Source organism: Camellia sinensis, chromosome 11, assembly GCF_055761805.1.
Source record: "Camellia sinensis isolate YWXY chromosome 11, ASM5576180v1, whole genome shotgun sequence".
Lineage (NCBI taxonomy): Eukaryota > Viridiplantae > Streptophyta > Magnoliopsida > Ericales > Theaceae > Camellia > Camellia sinensis.
The window spans coordinates 24009337-24032311 of record NC_138971.1 but is presented as its reverse complement, the minus strand read 5'-3'; the positions used below and the strand labels follow the sequence as shown (position 1 = coordinate 24032311).

The 22975-nt window shown below is 36.1% G+C and overlaps 2 protein-coding genes across 3 annotated transcripts; both read left to right on the top strand.

Annotated features, from left to right (window-relative positions):
• The first annotated feature begins 4173 nt into the window (after window positions 1-4173).
• Window positions 4174-15820, top strand: LOC114257885 (protein NRT1/ PTR FAMILY 8.3). Of its 2 annotated transcripts, none has more exons than XM_028197707.2 (5): window positions 4174-4421; window positions 6254-6359; window positions 6444-6661; window positions 9377-9933; window positions 14859-15820. In XM_028197707.2, the coding sequence occupies exons 1-5, from the start codon at window positions 4359-4361 to the stop codon at window positions 15679-15681; spliced, it is 1767 nt and encodes a 588-aa protein (XP_028053508.2). In that variant the 5' UTR covers window positions 4174-4358; the 3' UTR covers window positions 15682-15820. The 2 variants fall into 2 exon arrangements, with proteins under 2 accessions (XP_028053508.2, XP_028053509.2); XM_028197708.2 differs by having other exon boundaries at window positions 4225-4421; window positions 6525-6661.
• Window positions 12233-13025, top strand: LOC145801881 (uncharacterized). Its single transcript, XM_082893669.1, has one exon. It carries the CDS (start codon window positions 12248-12250, stop codon window positions 12893-12895), a length of 648 nt encoding a protein of 215 aa, XP_082749795.1. The 5' UTR covers window positions 12233-12247; the 3' UTR covers window positions 12896-13025.
• Window positions 15821-22975: the final 7155 nt, after the last annotated feature.

Below are 22975 nucleotides of genomic sequence, written 5' to 3'. Positions count from 1 at the left end.
CTGTGTAGCTCGGTTGAGCGCTCAAAGGAGTGCCTGGACAACCTAAGTCAACAAAGTGAAAAACAAAAGTGTTAAGCACAGACCATGGGACCGTGCTAAAAAGAAAACAAAGGCAAGATAAATGAAGCATTTAGCTCGGCTATGTGGCATACTACGGGTTCAAGCTCGGTCTTAGCAAATGGTCCGATAGCTCGGTCTCGGTAAGCGGGTCGATAGCTCGGGAAGAAGGAAGGTTTTGTTAGACCGGTTGAGCTCCTGAGGGCAGTTTTCTTAGTTTGATCTAAACTAAGAGCGCTGGTTTAGCCCCAAGACATAGCTTGGTCGGAAGTGAGGCTTTCAAAACACACTAATTGCGGACTTGGTTCGGTTTGTTATCTAGGCTAAGTTAAATCAAAAGATGGTTTGACTTGTTGAAATTACTAGTATAGCATGAAGTATTAGTTTGGTTGGATAAGTCTAACTAAGATTCATAGCCACTACAAACAACTTTTTAGTTCGGTTATATTATGATTTTGGATCAAATACAGTGTTCTACAGACTACTTCATGAAATACAAGGGGTTCTTATGAGGCTTTTCCCAGAAAATGCAAGGAAAAACAAAAATGTGTTTTGTAAAAACACCAACAATATGCTATGGATTAAACAAAGTGCGAAAACAAGAAAAATAGAACAGATTAGTGAAGCTTACCAGGTGAAAAGGAAGGAAAGGGGAAGTAGAAAGCAGCCATAGACACGAGCTTCACAGTTGCAAGGATAGAAGAACAATGGAGGCTCGAAGAGAGGGAGAAGGAACTTGAATAGTAAAGTGGTTGATTCGAAATAAAGAGCTTATTTTGTGTAGAAGGCAGGACAAAAAGGGCGGGACTGTTCAAATTTTGCGAAATACGAAGACGGCGTGACAGCTGCCTTGGGCCAATCAGAGTATGCCACGTGTCGTGGGAATGAGAAGCGATTCAGTTGGTGTGATTGAAGAGACGTTTTGACCGGACAGGTAAAGCCGGCGTAAATTTAGCTCGGCTGGAAAAGCTAAAACAGTTTTTTAGCTCGGTCAGAAAGGCTAAAGGAGTTTTTAGCTCGGTCGATAAGCAAATAATCCCAATCATGCTATGCAGATGGAATTAAGGGGCAATTGAGAGGGTAATTTATAAGAAAAATTGGGCCGAACTGGGCAATGGGCCGTTATGGGCGACAGTACGAAGGACTGAGTAAAATGGCCATGAAGTTATTCCGGTCCAAATGAGGCTTGAAGTTATTCCGGTCCCAAAGAGCTACGGTTAGCTCGGTCACCATACTAAAAGTTATACCGGTCATGGCGCAGTGGTATTAGATCAGTCGAAACCATACTAATTGTTAGCTCGGTCCAATCGTGCTGTGGTTTGTACAGGAGGAACCGAGGTAGAGTTATCCCAGTCTGATCTGCGGCTTAGCATAGCTATGCTTACCTCGGTCATATTGGAGTCCGACCATGGAAAAACCATCTCACTTGGTTTAAGCAGTGAGGGGGGTGTTGAAGGATAAGCATTATCTTTCAGGACTGTGACTCCTAGGAGGACTCTACACGGAGGAGTAAGAGTCCTACTAGGATTGTGCCACGCGAAACCTATAAAAGCTCACAACATCACCTATGGAGAGGTAACACACAACTTTGACTCCCGAATTCGCAGAGCTTTTTGTCTGTTTGTCTATTTTGCTGACTTAGACATCGGAGAGGTATCCGGCACACACCCGCCGGCTAGCTCTCGTTTGTGTTTTCAAGGAGTAAAGCGACGACGTACGGAGGAGCGCAGACTTGATCAACAAGATTATACGGGAAGAATATTTCGTGCCCGTACACTTTCACCTAAACAAATGAAACGTGAATAATTGAAATTTTAGCATGGAATGGCTGAGTTCTATTTTCCGATCCTTTTAATCCCAATGCGTGAACCAATTACTAAAAGAATAACGGTGTGTATTATATATAAATTATAATATTTGTGATATTGATTATCACAAACATAATAACTCTATCCTAAGAGAATCATAACTAAAAAAAATATGAATTATAATCAAGGGCCTGGTTTTGGCCCAGTCCACCATCGGACTAGACCGCGTTGTTAGGCTTGTGGGGGCTCACCACGGGTCTCGTTTTAAAAATCTGAATCGTTAAATGTGTAGAACTCGTCGAGTACTATGTGCTGGTGAAAAATCACGTTGATCGGATATCGATAGCTATGTGATCAAAACAGTTTTTTATCAACCGTTAATTTATTCACCGTCCATTTTTTTTTATAAAAAACTGATTTGATGACATAGCTATCGATATCCGATCAACGTGATTTTTTTCAAGCATATAATACTCGACGAGTTCTACACATTGACGGTTCAGATTTTCAAAACGGGACCCGTAGTGAGCCCCCACGGTTCCAACAGCACGGTCTAGTCTGATGGCGGACTGGACCAAAGCCAGACCCTATAATCAAATACTACATAAGGTATAATCAAATATCTTTTTTAATTATAATTCAAATAATATCATAATTAATTTTAAATGAATCATAACTAACACTTCAATAAATCATAATCAAATACCACAAATATTATAATTAAGAGTACATATATTCCACCTCCAAACAAATGTGTACCATAAAATTTTATTAATTTAGACTCGAGATCAAACCATTACTAATTGCCGGACGTATTAGGATCAGTTTAATCAGAATTTAGTAAATAAATTTGCTACAGTAACAAATTAAACTATAAATTATTTTACAAATAATTTTTTAGGATAAATTATAAATATATCTTTTGAGATTTGTTTAAAATACGAATTGTTTCATGTAGTTTGGAATATTACAAATACCTCCTTAGTAGAATTTTGGATAAATTACAAATACACCCATGAGGTTTGTTTAAAATACGAATTGTTTCATGTGGTTTGAAAAATTACAAATACCTTCTTATCATAATTTTTTATTTAACTGAATTAATTGAAAAAGTGAAATTTCTAACTGTTTACCTATACAATAATAAAATTATCTGAATTATTAATTGAAATAAAATTTTAACATTATTAAAAACTGTTAATTAACTTGATAATTTATTAATAAAATGACATATTTGCTATGAAATTAGAAACCTTAGGGGACATAATGTAATTTTTAAAACTACAGGGAGTAATTTATAATTTACCCTAGAATTTTTTATTTAACAAGGTTAACTAAAAAAGTAAAATTTCTAACTACTCTCTCTTTCTTATACAATGATAAAATGACATGAATTATTAATTGAAATAAATTTTCAATACCATTAAAAATTATTAATTGATATAATAATTTATTAATAAAGAGATTATTTATTATAAAATTAGAAATTTCAAGTAACGAAATGTAATTCTCAGAACTACATGACACAAATTATAATTTAAGCAAATATCAAGGGTACATTTGTAATTTGCCCTTTTTCTTTTTTGAACAAATCATCACTTAAGGGGTTGTTGGGGGTGTCCTAAATAAGTGTACTTTTTGTCTTTTTAGACTAAAAAATTGAGGAAAAAAATATGGATGTTTGGGTTAATTTTTTGACTTTTTATGAAAAAATGTGTATTAAAAAATTGTAAAAATTGATTTGTAAAAAAAATTAAGATTAAAAGTTGTGCAGACATAATTGTCGACTTTTGACGAATAACATTAACTTTTTAAGTAAGTTTTTGATTTTTTCTAATTTACTCAAACTTGGGCCAAGTTTGGGAAGACTAAATAAGTGTACTTTTTGACTTTTTTTTGTATTATGTGTAGAAAAAGTAGAGAGAAGATGTTGATTGATGTGACCCAAAAAAGATAAAAAGATGAAATAAGTACACTTTTTTTTGTTACCCAAACTTGGCCTTGGTTCTAGTTTGTATTATAGTAATAAATTTCAACATCCTTCCCTCCAAAAAAAATAAAAAAAATTAACATACGGGCCAATGTAGTCGAAAAATGCTTGGGAGCACTAATTAGTGCTCCCACTAATTAGGTGGCAGTGAGTCCCGCCATTAATGATGTGATGTTTTGGTCTTAGAGTTGTGCTTTTTTTTTTTTTTTTTAATTTTTTTAATGCATTAGTGTTATTAGTGGTGATGTTTTTAGTGAGATAAATCATTGTTGCAATGTACTCGAACCATTTATACGTCACCCAGTTTCCCACGAACTCTATTTTATTTCATATAAAATTTTAGAATATAGTTTATAGATAGCGCGTGAAGACTGATCGGTGTAACTGACAGCAGCCTGTATGTATCTATCTATCTATCCATCTCTAATTTATAGAGAGAGAAAAAGAAAAAGAAAAAAAAAGAGGAGGAAGTTGTAGAGAGAGATTGTTGTTGATTCCAGCTCATGGGTACCCAGGAGGATGAGAGATTAGAGGAGAGATTGCTCTTGGAAGATGGATTTCCACAGGTAGCTTTCACTTCACTGAGACTGACATATATATATATATATATATGTCATTTTTGAGTTGATTGATTCTGTATGAAATTCTAGTTTTGATTCTCTAATTTTTGATCGAGTTTGCAAATAATAGAGGACGATTCATGGGTTAATTTGATGTTTGCTCTGATTGTATTCTAATTGGTTTGTTAGGTACTACAGTGATATTCAGCCTTACTCATAGGACTTTTGGCTTCTGATTGGACTTTAGAAGTTATGATTCAAATTTCTACTGATTGTATCAGTTATGCACTAATATATATATATATATATATATGGGATTGGCTTCTCTCCAATCTACTGTTTTAATGATCTCCTTAATTTTATAGAATTTGTCTCGGAAAAAATTAACGGTCAATGTGTTTTAAAAACAAATGATTCATTTTTTTGGGTACAAATATGATAAAATTAAGGAGCTACGAATATCGGATTTACTTCATTTTTTTGTGAATGATATACATGCGGAGCCTGATAAAATGAATGGTTTTGATTATCGAAATAGGCCTGTGGGCCCAAACGGTTCTCTCCAGTCCTCAGCTTCTGCCTATATGTATATATGAAATTTGGAACCTGGACTGGAGGTGGAGAGAAGCTTCTGCCTATATGTATATATGGAATTTGGAAATGAAATTGTAGAGTGGATGTGAACACTATCAATCACCAAATCAGTCGATCCCAATTCCAGTTATAGTATTAGAAACTGAGATTTAATACTCTCATTGGGTTTGTAAAATGTTGAAAGGTTTATCTACTTGTCATACTTTGTCATGATATTGTTGGGTATTGGTTTATAAAATGGAAGTTGGGAAGATGTTAGCAAATTTTGGTCTATGTGGAAATGGTTCTAATCTATTTGAGCTTCTAAGTTTTTGACTTTTTTTTTTTTATACTGTTTTTATAGATGTATAACTTGAAGGACAAAGTTTCCATTTTAATCATTTTGAAACCTTTTAAACTGATTGTGCTTAAGTTTTTTCAATTTTCTTGGGCTGGATTGTTTTGTATTGACATCTGAAATCTCAGGCCATGTGAGTGGAGCATTGTTTCATTTAGGAAAATGTTTGTGACCCCTAAAAAAGTTTCCACAATTTGAGGCCATGATAGGTGTCAAATTTTATTTTGTCACACTCAACTCAAGCATATAGGGCCCAATTCCATTGTCACATCATGGTGGGTAAGTTTAGGAGTCTAAATTGTGAGTCTCTAGCATTTCTCATTTGTTTTTCTCCCACTAACATAAATTTTGAACTGTGTTCTATGAAGAAATGATTTAGGGGTAGTAGCCATAGAACAGAATATGAAGGAAGATGGGAAACCTATGTTGGTTAGAAGAAATTTATTTTTTTGAGGTTGACAATATGGGAAAGTTTTCTGTATTTATTGCTTTTAAAAAGCCCATCTGGTGGTGAATTTGCTCAACTTAACATGTGGCATGTTTTCATTCTGGGTGGTTTGCACACTGTTCCTTTGGCTTCGATATATTGGAATGGCAAATAACATTATTCCCAAACCTTAGCTGCTTGTCTGCCAAAAAAAAAAAAAAACAAAAAACAAAAAACCTTAGCTGCTTGGTAGTAGTAGTTACATTAGTTTTCTACATGCGCTGAACATTACATAAGGTTGTCAAAATATAAACACTTAAGAGACAAAACTCTCTCTCTCTCTCTCTCTCACACACACACACACACACACACACACACACACTAACCACACAAGCATAAACATGCACAAGAATTTTATTCTGCAAGGTTTGTATACTAAAAACGTTTCTGCTTTCTGCCTTATTACATATGTCTCTTTAGAATGAAAGGAGTGGACTATACACTGGAGATGGTTCAGTTGACATTAAAGGAAAACCTGTGTTGAAGAGCAACACTGGAAATTGGAGGGCATGCTTCTTCATTCTTGGTAGTTCTTAGTCCATCATTCTCCATATTTCTTTATGTTTTTTATGTTCCATCTTTTCTTCTAATATCTTTAAAACTAAAACAGGTAATGAATGTTGTGAACGTTTAGCTTACTATGGGATTGCTACTAACCTTGTCAACTATCTCACTGAAACAATGCATGAAGGAAATGTCTCTGCTGCAAGAAATGCTTCCAATTGGGCAGGCACTTGTTTCCTAACACCCCTTATCGGAGCTTATTTGGCAGATGCATATTGGGGAAGATATTGGACAATTGTTGCTTTCTCCATAATTTATTTTATGGTATGTACTAACTTCACTATGCTAAAAACTTAGTTCAGAAAGAGATGGGTGATGATACATGAACAACCTCTGCTTTTTAATCCATGCTTTTGTCCTTTGAGTTGGACATGCAGTAAATCATCTTAAAGCTTTCTGATTGAAGCTTTGTTTGTTATTTGAATGATTTTGTAGTTTCCAATTATGTGTTACCTACAGCTTTCTGTGCCTCACTGCAGGACACGATACATTCTAGATGTGCATGACTTTTTTAGTTATTGGTTTGTGGTAATGAGGTTATTATGGGGTGAAATTTTTATTTTTTCATCTATGGTGGAAGATTCTTTGAGTTTTGATAAATTTGATGGAATTTTTCCTTCATTAGTAACATGATTTGGATATTTTTAATATTTCATAAAGTTACTGAATGTTACTGTTTCGCAAAAGACAATAGTTTCTACTTTCTATGATTTTCAAGAAATTTAATATTTTTTTATATCTTTTTTTCATTTTAATAGGAAAGTAATTATTTTCTATATTTATAACCGTAGGTATTTCTTAGGTGTACCCATCATTTGGTCTGATATCACTTGAATGATGGGTCATGGGGGTAGTGGTTTCAACTTTCAAGTATAATGAGTTATCAGTCAGCAACTTTTCAAACAACATGGTGCAATAGACCTGCTTATGTCACTTAAATCAAGAATCAGAAAAATTTTATCTGATGAAGATTGTTTGATGGGTTGACTGCCTCTTTTAAGAATTTGCGCTTTTGTTTTACCCTATCCTCTATCTTTTCTGATTTTTTTTCCAAGTATTTTTGTTACTTAATATGAAACTGGAAAAGAAGCCAGAACAAAATTTCTCGACAAATTTAATGTTCTGAAATGAAACTTTTGTTGCCTCTAATGTTTTGATTTGGATCATGTCGCAGTTGGGGTTTTCATATTAACTATTATGGGATATGGGGTCTTTTTGAATTTCGGTTCAAACATACCATGGCTAGGTATGTTGGCAATGATGACTGGGAGATAATTAAATCAGTCTTTTATGTGTTTGGTCCTTTCAAATTTTTCAGGAATGGCTTTCATCTCCGTCTCTTTTACATTTTTGAACTTTGTTATTTGGGCTAACTACACAAACCTCCCTTGAGGTTTCTGACAAATATGCAGGCCTTCCTTCTAGTTTTTGAAATTACATTTACCTCCTTTACTTTAACTAACAATAAACATAAACGTCCCCTTCGTTAAGTTATCGTTAGAATATTAATAGAAGATTCCCGTCTCATCTCATCATTTTTTTAGCATCTAAATGCCGAAATTACCCTTGCAAACTTTGTTACCAAGTATGCTTTCATTGCCGAATACCTCCATCTTAGTCTTCTATCATCCCCCAGCTAAACACCTCCCTTCTTTTTCATTTTTTATTTGTTTCCTGTTTCACCTTCTTCCTTCCCTCTCTAACTCTTTCCCCTCTCTTCCTCTCTATCTTTCTCCAATATCCGTGTCTAGATTCTCTTAGTTAGATCTCTTACTCTCTTCTTTCTTTTTTCTTTTTTTGTTTGAACTACAAAACATTAATCAACTGGGTCTGGGACCAAACAACCATACCCACCATTATATTGCAGTAATCACAAGTGCCAGCCTTTAAGATCAATATACACAGAACTTTTAGCCTTGATTTATAGAGTACAAAAGAGATCAAATTTTAGGTATCTGATATTGCTATAGAGAGAAAGAGAGAAAAATACCAATTATACACACATATAACACACCCGCCATCATATATACATATGGACATCACCAATTCAAATATAAATAACCCAAAATGAAGACAAATTCAGCTATGGCCCTCACTGTTAGACAAATACTCACCGTCACAAAGGCATGTTCACCACAATATCTCACCACCAGGACCACCACTTACCACCACAGACACAAACTTACTGATCACCACTCATCCGTGCATCTACCGTCTATCAAACTAGCCACCTATGGTGGTTGCCACACTATGAAAGGAATCGTATGCACGACGGAATTAATAAATATATATATATATATATAAACCAACGATCATGTTTTTGATGTATACAAAACTCAAATTCAGCTATCCATAATGATAATCAAGATAAATAACTTAATCTCAAAATCTAATTCTACATTCTTCCTTTGAGTTCACTTCAACCATAACCATTCAATTGTCCAATCTCCAAAAGTATCCACAAGAAGCAAAAACTTGAATATGGAGATACTCACAAAATCTCACAACTTTGCTAGAGAGTGTAGGAGGGAGGAATTCTCAGATTAGAGTGCTAGCTCGTATGAAAGACTTCCTTATTTATAGATTTTAAATCTATATCCATAAAGATTGGTATGCCTTGCCCCACAGCTCTGACAAGGGAGGTCAGTAAAATTTCAGCATTTAGTGGTGGTGGAGGAGAGGAATGGCAGTGGAAGAGGTGGTTGGGATGGAGAAAGGGGGTTGGGGGTGGAATGTGGTTCTCTTTATTTGGGTAATAGGATAGTGAAGGATGAATAACTACTGTTTGGGTTTAAAGTTAGGAAAAATAAGTAAAGAAATAATTGAAATTGAATTTTGTAGAAGGATAAAATTGTAAATTTACAATTTCTAACAACTCTGAAAAGGGTAGTAGAATTTCATAAATCAGAGGGGACATTCGTGTATTTGTCAAAAACCTCAGGGGAGCTTTATGTAAGTAGCCCTTGTTATTTTGTATAGGGAATGTGCATAATGACTCTATCAGCCACAGTTCCTGCACTTAAGCCAGCTGAATGTGTTGGTTCCATATGCCCTTCAGCTACTCCTGCGCAGTATATGTTATTCTATTCGGGGTTGTATCTGATTGCACTAGGAACTGGCGGGATCAAACCATGTGTTTCTTCATTTGGGGCGGATCAATTTGACAATACTGATCCTAAAGAGAGGGAAAAGAAGGGATCTTTCTTTAATTGGTTTTATTTTTCTATTGATATAGGTGCTCTTGTATCCGGCAGTGTAATTGTGTGGATTCAAGAAAATATTGGGTGGGGCTTGGGTTTTGGCATCTCTGCATTGTTTATGGGCATTGCCATTGCAAATTTCTTTTCAGGCACTCCTCTGTATAGATTTCAGAACCCAGGGGGAAGTCCTCTTACAAGAGTTTGCCAAGTTTTGGTGGCATCATTCCTCAAGTGGAATTTAAAGGTCCCTACAGACAGTAGTCTCCTGTATGAAACACGAGACAAAATCGCAGTAATTGAAGGAAGGAAGAAACTGGACCATACTGATGATCTGAAGTAAATTTTTTTCCATATTCTTCTGGCATAAACACTTATATCAATTATGAATAATTTATTTTAATCTCTGTCTAAAAGCTTATTCACATGTTAATCTATTCAGTTTCATCTTGCACCTATTTTATAGGTTATTTTGGGCATTACATACTGTTAAAAATACTGTATTATTGATTGATGTGTTGTGTTGTATTTATTACAAATGGTGAGTGGCTCATTATATAGGAGAGGGTGAGTGTAGTAGGTGAGGAGTAGGTGAGGAGTAGGTGGTGGTAGGTGATGGTAAATTGGTGGTAGGTGATGGTAAGATGGTAAGTTTTAACAGCCCCCGCAAACTCAAGGAGGATAGAAACTAACCAACTTGAGTTTGGAGAGAGAAACAAAACAAGAAAATACATAAAAATAAAAGAGGATAGGAGACACTGTATGGTCGTGTCAGACCATTGGGGAAGACATTGGATGGTGGTGTCATAACATTGTAGAGGACACTGTATGGTGGTGTCATAACGTTGTAGAGGACACTGTATGGGGATGTCATAACGGTGTAGAGGACACTAGATGGCGGTGTCAGACCGATGTAGAAGACAGTTTATGGGGTCATGTCGGACCGTTGTAGAAGACAGTTTATGACAGTTGTTGTGACAGTTTACGGAGTCTTGCTGGACCCTTGTAGAAACTAACCGGAATCAATGTCGGGACAGTTTACAGAGTCTTGTCGGACCCTTGTAGAAACTAACCGGAATCAATGTCGGGACAGTTTACAAAGTCTTGTCGGACCCATGAAGGAGCTAACCGGAATCAATGTCGGGACAGTTTACAGAGTCTTGTCGGACCCTTGTAGAAACTAACCGGAATCTATGTCGAGACAGTTTACAGAGTCTTGTCGGACCCCTAAAAAGTTGCACCCTTAAAAGGTGCGCCCAATTTTTAAAAAAGGCGTGCCATCAAAAGGCGTGCCCAATCCATAAAAAGGCGTGCCATCAAAAGACGGGCTATCAAAAGACGCGCCCATCGTGTCGTCTGTCGGCAAGTGGCGCGCGATACGCGTGGCTGCCTCGGCTATTTAACCAAGACGGAGGCTGAGGCAGAAGCTGAGACAGAAAAACTGAGAGAAACCTCTGAAAAATTCTTCGTTTTGCTGAGAAAGATACTTTGTAACACTCTGTAACACTTTGTTGCCCAGAAAATGGCTTCATCTTCCCGTGGTTTGCTCACTCTCTTTCCAGACCTTAACGAGTCAACAAGAGAGATAACTGGTGCGGGGGCCAGTGAACCTCAACCAAGCGCCCCAGGGTTTGCTCCGTTGAACTTTCCTATGCGGTCTGTGGAGCAAAAAATGGCAGTGCAAACTGACATTGAAGCTAATCAGTATACTTTGAAGTCCTGTGTGGAGACGATGACGGCAGTCACAAACTTGTCGCACCAGCTGCAGAGTAGGACAAATGAGGTGCAGCATTTAAACGGCCAACTGGCTCTGCTCCAGCGCATGTATAAGGATGCGCGAGCAGAGATAAGTGTGCTGAAGGCGGAAAACAAGGAGCTGAAGCGGAAGGCCACCGTGATGTTTCGATTTGGAGGGCCGCCATATTCTGCAGTGGAGGAGCAGGGAATAGTGATCAGGCCCAGTGGAGTGGGAAACATGGAGGCAACACCGGCAAGGGCCGCCTAGGACGGAGGCAAGAAGAAAAGACCGGCGGAAGAGGCGAAGAAGTGAGGTCGATTGGTGGCCGGCTGCAGAAAAGAAAACAAAGCTGTTGGTTTTGGTTTGTTTTGTTTTTTTTTTTTTTTTTTTTTTTTTTTTAGGAATCAGAAAAAAATATACATAAATAGATATTCTATAGACTTTAGTGGAAGGAATGATGGGTTTGGGCAACAGCACATTGTGGGGGGTCTGACAAAAGAAAGAAGTTTGGTTGTAAAGTAAGGGAAACGTGGGTGGAAAAGGGGAAAGGCTGCAGAAGAAAAATAAAAAAAAAGAGAGGTATGGGTGAAAATATAATAAACAAAGACAGAGAGAGAGAGTAAAAGAAAAGAAAGGTAAGATCTGTCAATACACCATATCTGTACAGCGAATGCTATCCCTGATGCCACTATTCCCGCATAGGCGACACTGAACAACTCTCCAGCAGAGTGAACAAGCCAAGCTTGTGGGTCTCTCTCTATGAACGCAGCTATAACCAGAAACTGTATCACCCCAAAGAAACACTGGTAAGACGTGATCGAAAGCCGAGCTGGGTACTTCTTCACAACCGGAGCCTGCAACACGAGCCAGTCGGACCACGACAAGCAATGGCCGATCAAGAGAGAGGGAGACACCATGGCAAAGACGAAGCTGTACAAAGCCGAAGAGTCTTCGGAAGAAGTTAAACCAGAGACAACAATTGAAGAAGATGAAGAAGAAGAAGAGAACATTCATGTGAAGAAGATCGAAACTTTCAGTGAACATCCCGACAAGATCGCCCCTCTCGTCGGTTACTTTCCTTCTGGATTCGATCCTCTCAAAGAAGAATCATCGACACAGGAGCAACCCAAGGTTAGGGTTTTCAGGCACGAGAATCGGACCAAGAGGTTGCAACTCGTCGTCAGCCCTAATGGGTCGCAAGTCAATTTCGTCGGTACGAACTATTCGGGTGAGGCCACGGCTCCTCAGCTTTGTAATTATGCTCTTGGGGTTCTTGATAAGGAGTCTCAGACACTGAAGATTGTCCCTATTGCCTCCAACAAGATATTTAGATTGGAACCAATAGTTGCAGGGTCAGATTCATATGAAAAGGAACCTTCTAAGGAAGAACTCAGGGCAGAAGAGAGGGCAGATAAAATTAGAGAGCTGAAACGCATGTATTCAACAGCGAAGTCAGTAAAGCAGGACAAGAAAAGGCAACCCAGTGTCCAATTCTTTCCCCTAGCGTCTCCAAGCACAAGCATCACCGGCAAAGCCCTTTGCAGTGGCGGACTTGGACTGTAGATGGTCGGACCCTGGGTTTTATTGAAGGTGGTGGGCTCGAAGAAATTTCAAGGTATGTGTAGAAAATTGTAGTGGACTAGATTGAGGTCCGGCGGGCGGCTAAGGTGAGATTGCCGCCCGCCGGTGAAGCGAGAATATTAGGTTCTAAACCTGCTCTGATACCATGTTAAAAATACTGTATTATTGATTGATGTGTTGTGTTGTATTTATTACAAATGGTGAGTGGCTCATTATATAGGAGAGGGTGAGTGTAGTAGGTGAGGAATAGGTGAGGAGTAGGTGGTGGTAGGTGATGGTAAATTGGTGGTAGGTGATGGTAAGATGGTAAGTTTTAACACATACTAGCTAGGCCTTTTACTTATTTTGCGTTAAACACACATGGTTGGTTGTGTAAATGGGATCATCACCAATACAATTATACATATACTGGTAGTAATGAGATTATATGATGCTCTCTTGTGGAAGTGTTGAGAGTCTTGAGACTTTATACTAAAGTAACAATCTTGTTGAATTACCTTTACAATTTAATCTATGAAGCACGTGTACAGGTACTAGTACGGGTACCAGTATGGTATAGGTATGTCGATACAGTAAAATCTAAAAAAATTAGGGTACATGTACGGCTTGGTATGTTCATGACAAATGTTTATTTTTAATTTGAAATAATGCAAAAATTAGTTATAACCAAAAGTAAGGTATAAACCAAAATTAAATGTCATTATATTAAATAACTTAAAAACCAAAGCTTAGTTTTAAAATCATGTTGAGGATTAAAAAATGTCCAATGAAACTAACTTCACTTTTGTATAGAAGAAAATACTATTATGGTTGAGTTACAGCTTGGATATATACTAGATACCTTTGCGGTAAAAAAATTAAGAAACAAAAATTTTGAATACGTGTTTCGTGTACCTAGTATGTATGAAGAAGTACCATGTCAATTGCCAGTACCCACTACGTGTACGACATCTTTGTCGAAATACCCTTGCTTTAAAGAATTTAATGTGTTTATCTCAATAGGTGTATGAAAACACAATAGGAAGCTTAATTTCCATTAGGTGTCCTCATTTATTTTGTCAGGGTTCTGTAACTTTATGCTGGGAAGGTAATTATATGAGTTCTATTGTATTTAGTTCAAGTCTTTTTTTTTTAAATATGTTGATTATTTATTTTTCATTTCCTTTTCATTGTGGTTATTTAAAGAATTGTGAAAACATCATTGTTTCGTGAACATGTAATTTCATTTTTGAGCTTGGATTAAAAAAATATATATGATTTCATTTGAGATGTCTGGACCTGAAATGCAATCTTAAAGTGGAAGAAAAAGTAATTTTGTGTCTGTCATACTAGAGAAAATTGTGGGATTTCTAGTGGTGTGGTCCATTTATGGTTGGTTTTACGAATTCCTTTCACTATATCTTCTCACTAGTTGTTCATGGAGCTTGACTTTATATCTTTATCAAATATGGACTAAGAGGAAGGATTAGAAGGCAATTGAAAATTACTGGAAAGATGCAGCAGTGTGATAAAATGTGGTCTGATTTGCCAGCACAAAAGTAATAGGAAGTTCTCTGATCTATTTCATCTCTGGAAAATAGTTTATTTCTTTATATTTTAACAAATTTTAAATTCTTTATTTTAGTATTTCTCTCATCCTAATGATTATGCTTTAATTAAAGTTTTGTTGCATATAAAGCTTGCCACTGCATTTTTTTTATCCCGCCATGTTTTGCCTGATAGGTTTTTTCTTGGCAAAAAGTTACTTCTTAAGTGGTTATATATGAGTTGTAAACTATCTGAATTCTTGTAATAATGTCCTGCACTGCCATCTTTTCTCTCAGACTACAATATTTTGCTTTATGATAGTTTGTACACTTAATTAATTCTCACCCATTTGTTTCCTGGATTATTGAAAGCAAATTCTGTCAAATCTTCGCTTAAGTTCTTATTATCCCTTCTGTAGGTGCCTTGACAAAGCTGCAGTAATCTCAGATGCTGAGAACAAAAATGGCGATTTCGCCGACCCATGGAGGCTTTGCACCATAACACAGGTGGAGGAACTGAAAATATTGATCCGCATGTTTCCAATTTGGGCTACTGGAATTGTCATTTGTGCTGTTTATGCACAAATGTGTACAATGTTTGTTGAGCAAGGGATGACGATGGACAGGACCATTGGTTCCTTCTCCATTCCTGCAGCCTCTCTTTCCACAATTGATGTCATCAGCGTTATGTTCTGGATCCCTGTCTATGATAGGGTCCTTGTCCCAATTGTGAGGAAATTTACTGGCAGGGAGAAAGGCTTTTCAATGTTACAGCGGATGGGAATTGGCCTCTTTATTTCAGTACTAAGCATGGTTGCTGCTGCTTTGGTGGAGATGAAGAGGTTGGCACTTGCGAAAGACCTTGGTTTGGTTGATGAAGATGTTCCCATACCACTTAGTATCTCATGGCAAATACCTCAGTACTTCTTGTTTGGGGCTGCAGAAGTATTTACATTCATCGGACAGCTTGAGTTCTTTTATGACGAGTCACCAGATGGCATGCGTAGCTTGTGTACAGCATTTTCCCTTTTGACGACTTGCTTGGGAAATTACTTGGTCTCTTTTATTCTTAGTGTAGTGACATCTATAACAACTGCAGGCGGGAAGGTTGGATGGATACCAGATAACTTGAATGAGGGCCATCTCGATTATTTCTTCTGGCTTTTTGCTGGACTCAGCTTCTTTAACTTGGTGGTTTATGTCTTCTGCACCAAAATGTATATACCAAAAAAGGCTTTTTAAATTTTTTCCCATTACAAGTGTTGGAAATATGATCAGTGTATGATTCCATCCAAGTTCCAAGAAGGTATTTGCAACATAACTGTTGTAAAAAATTCATTTGTCTGGGACTACAATGAATTTACATTTACGTGCTGTCAAATTTCTCAAGTAATGGACAAAATTGTTTGAATGTTGTTAGATTTCACATGCAAATCATTCATGAAAAAAAAAAAAATTGCCTATTTTCAAAAAATTCATTTGTTTATTTTTTCGGAAACAAACTAAATAAAATGAAAAGCTTACGATTACGATTATCGGATCAACGTAAATTTTTTTTTATATAAATGATATACACTAGGAGACTTACAAAATGAATGATTTTAATCATTAAAACAGGACATCTCAAATATGACGATCGCGTTCAGATTTGAACTTCAAATAAACCCAAGCCATTAAAAAAAACAACAAATGCTAACAAATCTCTTTGGAGCATTGTTTAATATAGAAATTAGAGTAAAAAGTATCTTAAAAGTAAATAAAAATATTGAAGTCAGTGAAAAATATATCGTGTTCTTTTCATATTTTATCTTTTTTTTAGATTTCTTAAAAACACTTGTTAGCAAGATTTTTATAACAAATCAATCCCCAAAGAGTCCAGAATTCTACTTGTAAAGGCTACATCCGCTTATAAAAAATCCAAAAATGTTACAACAGTAATTTTTTTATATCACATTCGATATATTATATTTAAAAATTATTGTAGATAATCCTTTCAAAGATTTTTTTAAAATAAAAAATAAAAAATTGAAAATTTCTCGGGACCCAACAAGTTTCATAACTTGGTCTGTCGTGGAGCCCGAAGTTTATACTTTTTAGACCTCAAAGCTGCATCATTTCAAAGGCCCAAGCCTCCCGTTCTATAAAAACCCAAAGTTGAAACTTTATGCGAAATTATGGCCAATCCTATTTGATAGATTTGCCCCTAAATAAGAAAATTTACTAAGAAATCCCCTTTCAAAAATACTTGTACCAAAAATTCTTATGAATCTTCTTATAGACATGTTAGATTCATTGACTTGATAAGTTATTTGAGATCCTTTTATTTTATTTTTTGTAATCTTTCATACTGATATATTATTTATTTCTTTTTTATTAGCCAACGGAAGAGATTGGATCACAGTGTTTTGTTAGATTGTATTTTTATTTGAAAAGGTCAAAGAACCAACTTAATCTTGAGATTTTCTGTTAAATTTGTTTATAATTCGTGGGATTCAACATTTTTCTAATTTATGGAATACAAATGTGAGGGTCGACTTAAGATTGAAGTGCTTTATAAATAAAAAATGTGAATATGACAATCACCAAACGCAGAAGCACAATCAAGGTCATTTGTTTGCCGACGTGCCATTTCACAACCCAAAATGCCCCCTTAACCAACAACTATCCAAATGTATTCATGCCTAAATTCTCCACTTGCTAGTTCACATCATAACATAGTTCTAAATCGCGGTATCGGGTAGCGTATTGGTATTGATCGCAGAGTATCGGTATCGGTAATATCGACCAATACGTATCGGGAATCGGGCATCACGGCCGTGAGATTTCAAAAATCATTAGCAATTCCTCTAAAACTCAATTTTATGCATTGTTTTGACTCTTTTAGCCTTAATTTATCACATTTTAATCAAAACTGTAGCGGAAGTCAGTCAAGCAGGTTCGATATATGAGCCTAATTATACACTGCTATCACTTAATTTATTGGTTTTAATAGTGTTGGACCATTTTAATATCTTATATTTATTTATTGGTTTATCTTTTTCATAATGGGGTTTTATTTCTTTGGTAACCTCTTGGTCATAAATGGAGGTTAAATAGAATTTATGAACTTGGTTAATGGTCATTATTTTGATGTAACCATTTTCTTGTTTAATGGTCATTATTTTTGGTGTAACTGTAAGGTCCTTATAGCCTATATATATAGTCTACTCTTTTCTATCTATAGAGATAAGCTATTTTCTATACAAGAGAGATTACTAGCAAAGAAGGGTGTTTTATTAGTGGAGCTTTGGGTTCACCATCTTGTGCAGAGTTGGCCTGAACCATACGACAAGTGGTCGGGCTGTTGTATCCTGGAGGGGACAAGTCATAGTATTGTGACTGCTGCATCGGTATTTGGATTCTTCCTACCGCAGTGGGCTTGATCTCCTTAAAGAAAACGAGATATCCGTGCCTCAGCCTGATCTATTTGTATCTCATTTTCTTTGCATCATTTATCAATAATATTGTTTAGTTTCTGGTATTTTCTCCAACAATTTTAAGGAGATCAAACATGGAACAAGTACCAGAAAAAACCAATGATGGAATTGGAGATCTCAACAAACCTTTCAAGTTCAAAGGAGTTCATTTTAAGAGGTGGAAAAGAAAAGTTCTTTTTTACCTTAGCCTTTTGAAAGTTGCATATGTTCTTACAGAAAAGAATCCGAACAAAATCCCAACCGAAGAGATGAATGATGAAGACTATGAGGCACATGAAGCAAAAGTGGCTTCCTATAATACAGATAAGTATAAACGTCGCCTTTATCTCTTAAATTTACTTGCTGATTAATGACACCACTTACACTTTGTCTTCTATTAATTTTTGGTATGCTGGCTTGTGTCATATAAATAGTAAATATGTGGGAATCATGAGTAGTTTAGAATTAATTCCTAAAGTGACAAAAAATTTTGAGAAATGTGAAGTTTGCAGTAAAGCAAAAATTACCAAGAGGCCTCATAAAAGTGTTGAAAAAAATACCGAATTGCTAGAATTATTTCATACTGATTTGTGTGAGTTTGAAGGAATTTTAACTCGGGGTGGTAACCGATATTTTATCACTTTTATTGATGATTTTTCAAAATATACAAACGTATATTTATTAAAAAATAAAAGTGATGCTTTTGAGAAATTTAAAGAATTCCTTCTTGAAGTGGAAAATCAATTCGATAAAAAGATTAAAAGAATTAGAAGTGATAGAGGCCGGGAGTATGAATCTCTAGGATTCAACTCTTTTGTTCAGTCATTGGGAATTATTCATGAGACTACTCCACCATATTCACCTTCATCAAATGGCGTAGCTGAAAGAAAAAATAGAACGTTAATTGACTTGACGAATGCTATGCTTATTGATTCAGGTACTCCCTCAAATTTTTTGGGGTGAGGCTATTTTGACAGCTTGCCATGTGATAAATAGAGTGCCACACAAAAAGACTAAAATTGTCCCTTATGAGTTGTGGCGAGGGCATAAACCAAATTTAGGTTATTTGAGGGTTTGGGGTTGTTTAGCTTTTGTGAGGCTTGCAGATCCTAAACGACCTAAATTGGGTGAACGAGCTACCACTTGTGCTTTTCTTGGGTATGCGTTGCATAGTACAGCTTATAGATTTTTTGATATGGAAAATAATATTATTTTTAAATCAGGTGATGCTATTTTTCATGAAAATAAATTTCCTTTCAAATCTAGAAATAGTGGGGGTCAAATAATATCTGAAAATATTTTATCTATGCCTAGCTCTTCTACTCCTTCTCAAGTTTTTCAAGAAAAAGAAAATTTTCAAATTCAACCAAGAAGAAGTAAACGAGCTAGAGTTGAAAAAGATTTTGGCCCTGACTATTATCTTTACAATGTGGAAGAAATTCCTCATACGGTACAAGAAGCTTTATTATCACCTGATGCTATTTTCTGGAGAGACGCTGTAAATGATGAGATAGACTCACTACTTTCAAATAAAACATGGAAGTTAGTGGATTTACCTCCAGGTTGTAAAACTATTGGATGTAAATGGGTCCTTCGTAAAAAAACTTAAACCGGATGGAACTATAGATAAATATAAAGCGAGGCTTGTCGCTAAAGGTTTTAAGCAATAAGTTGATCTTGATTTCTTTGATACTTTTTCTCCGGTTACTAGAGTAACATCCATTAGACTGTTAATTGCAGTGGCTGCAATTCATGATTTAAAAATTCATCAAATGGATGTAAAAACAGCATTTTTAAATGGAGATCTAGATGAGGAGATTTACATGGACCAACCTGAAGGCTTTGTGGAGCCTGGCCAAGAAAGCAAAGTGTGTAAGCTAACTAAATCCCTTTATGGTTTAAAACAAGCTCCTAAACAGTAGCATGAGAAATTTGATTCCTGCATGCTTGAGAATGGCTATAAGACTAATGAATGTGATAAGTGCATATATTATAAAACTTGTGAGAATGCACATGTGATTATTAGTCTATATGTGGATGATCTACTTATCTTTGGCTCTAATTTGCATATTATAAATGAGACTAAAAATATGCTTAATAGCCACTTTGATATGAAAGATCTTGGTGAAGCTAATTTTATTTTGGGAATTAAAGTTACCAAGACTGAGGATGGCATTTTTCTTGATCAGTCGCATTATGTTGAGAAAATGTTAAAGAAATATAATTTTCTAGACTGTAAATATGTTGCTACTCCTTTTGATGCAAGCATACACTTATCTGTTGTAACAAATGAAAAAGAAGTGATTAATCAAAAGGAATATGCTAGTATGATTGGTAGTTTGAGATATGCTACTGACTGTACTAGACCTGACATTGCATATGCTGTTGGAGTACTTAGCAGGTTTACTAGCAAACCAAGTCGAGATCATTGGCTAGCCATGGGAAGAATTATGAGATATTTATTTGGAACAAAAAATTATGGTTTGTTTTATAACAAGTATCCTGCGGTACTTGAGGGATATAGTGATGCCGATTGGAACACTTTGTCAGGTGATTCTCTCTCTACCTCGGGTTTTATTTTTACCTTGGGTGGTGGTGCTATATGTTGGAAGTCTAAAAAACAGACGATAATTGCTAATTCTACAATGGAAGCTGAGCTTATAGCGTTAGCTTCAGCATGTGAGGAAGCGAATTGGTTGAGAGATTTGTTACATGAAATTCCTTTTTGGGAAAAACCAATTCCTCTTGTGTTAATTCGTTGTGATAGCACTGCTGCTATTGGTAGAGTGAACAATCATTTTTATAATGGTAAATCCAGACCTATTAGAAGGAAACACAGTAATGTGAGATCCTTTTTGAGTAATGGCATCATAACTATGAATTATGTAAGATCTTGTGATAATCTTGCGGATCCATTAACCAAGGCCTTGGCGAGAGATAGGGTCTGGAATACATCGAGGGGGATGGGTTTGAAGCCTATAAAATCAAAAACCATGTATGAGGATACCCAACCTAGGGACCAGAGATCCTGTAACTAGGTTCAATGGGAAGAACGAATCATATGGTGGTTGTAAAAATGCACTCTTTAATATTTTGTTATCCATCCCTATGATGTAAGTGCATTTGTCCTGTAATGTTGGAGGGTTGAGTTTTTATACTCTTAATGAAATTCTGTAGCTCTTGTTGAGTGGGGTGTGTAAATTACAGGAACATCCTTGACAGATTTCACCTATGTGAGCATGAAAGTGGGGCCACTTTCTATGAGAACAAGGCTTATTCTCAAATATGCTCATGAAACTGGGATTAGCACAAGGCCGTAATGTGCTGGCTATTAAAGCTCATGTCAACACCTGGACTATTATGTGTGAGCAGTAATACTTTATTTCCCTTAAGCAGTCATAGTTCAAGTCTGAGACCACTACTGACTCTGGAGTAGAGGTTGCTGTTTCACTAATGAAGGTTCAATGCAGAGCACACCTTCATGATGCATACTAGTCTATTTTTGTTTGGTAATCTCTTTTATCCTTGTTGATATTAAAATGAGTGGGGGATTGTTGGACCATTTTAATATCTTATATTTATTTATTGGTTTATCTTTTTCATAATGGGGTTTTATTTCTTTGGTAACCTCTTGGTCATAAATGGAGGTTAAATAGAATTTATGAACTTGGTTAATGGTCATTATTTTGATGTAACCATTTTCTTGTTTAATGGTCATTATTTTTGGTGTAACTGTAAGGTCCTTATAGCTTATATATATAGTCTACTCTTTTCTATCTATAGAGATAAGCTATTTTCTATACAAGAGAGATTACTAGCAAAGAAGGGTGTTTTATTAGTGGAGCTTTGGGTTCACCATCTTGTGCAGAGTTGGCCTGAACCATACGACAAGTGGTCGGGCTGTTGTATCCTGGAGGGGACAAGTCATAGTATTGTGACTGCTGCATCGGTATTTGGATTCTTCCTACCGCAGTGGGCTTGATCTCCTTAAAGAAAACGAGATATCCGTGCCTCAGCCTGATCTATTTGTATCTCATTTTCTTTGCATCATTTATCAATAATATTGTTTAGTTTCTGGTATTTTCTCCAACAAATAGGTTCATGAACAGTGAGTCTAATAAATCAACTTAAAAGAATGAAGAAGTGAAATAAGTATGAAACATACTCTACGGGTACATTGTTGAGAAAAAAATAAATATATATTAATATTTTATATATAAACATAACAACAACAAGAAGAAAATAGAGCATGACGACAAACCTTAAAAAAAAAGCTTGAAAGCGGTGCCATTAGGAGATGGGTTTGGGTTCAATTCGATGCTTCTCCCTGCAATACTTTACAAGATCGATGCCACTGGGAGATGGATTTGGGTTTGGCTTTTGCAAGAGGTTCTCTGCTCCAATTTCAACCGTGACGGCAATGGTAAACGTGTATCGGAACTGTATCGCTCACGTATCGGATTCAGGTCGATACGTATTGGGAATCAACCACTATGGCTGCGAATTTCATTCTCATTGGTATACTGGCCCATATCAGGATCAGCACTCCAATTTTCCTGTACGAACCAGCCGGTACGATATGTACCGACCGATATTTAAAACTTTGCATCATAAACAATTTGAACACCACGATTCAGGTCGATACGTATTGGGAATCGGCCGCTACGACTGCGAATTTCATTCTCATTGGTATACCGGCCCATATCCGAATCGGCACTCCAATTTTCCGATACGAACTAATCGATATTTAAAACTTTGCATCATAAACAATTTGAACACCATGGTTTCACTTGCGCATTCACATGCACACGATTGCATCAACCATCAACACAGTTGATATGAACCTGAAGCTGCCAACCTAATCCCATCCCACTAGCACAATATTATCGGCTTTAGTTGGAGCCTTACGATTTTAATCTTCTTTAGAAAAGATTTCATGTTAATTAAGAGAAATTAATCAATTTATTAAATGGATTGTTGGTGTATCTGACACCGATATGGGACAAATCACCTACCACGACATATCACCTACCACAATATTTTAACAACAAATGACAATACTTACGCTTACAACCCATAAT

Coding starts and splice junctions, on each gene's coding strand:
- LOC114257885 (XM_028197707.2), top strand. CDS start 4,359: ATGGGTACCCAGGAGGATGAGAGATTAGAGGAGAGATTGCTCTTGGAA. Junction 4,422..6,253: donor TGGAAGATGGATTTCCACAG/GTAGCTTTCACT, acceptor ATGTCTCTTTAG/AATGAAAGGAGTGGACTATA. Junction 9,934..14,858: donor GACCATACTGATGATCTGAA/GTAAATTTTTTT, acceptor TCCCTTCTGTAG/GTGCCTTGACAAAGCTGCAG.
- LOC145801881 (XM_082893669.1), top strand. CDS start 12,248: ATGGCAAAGACGAAGCTGTACAAAGCCGAAGAGTCTTCGGAAGAAGTT.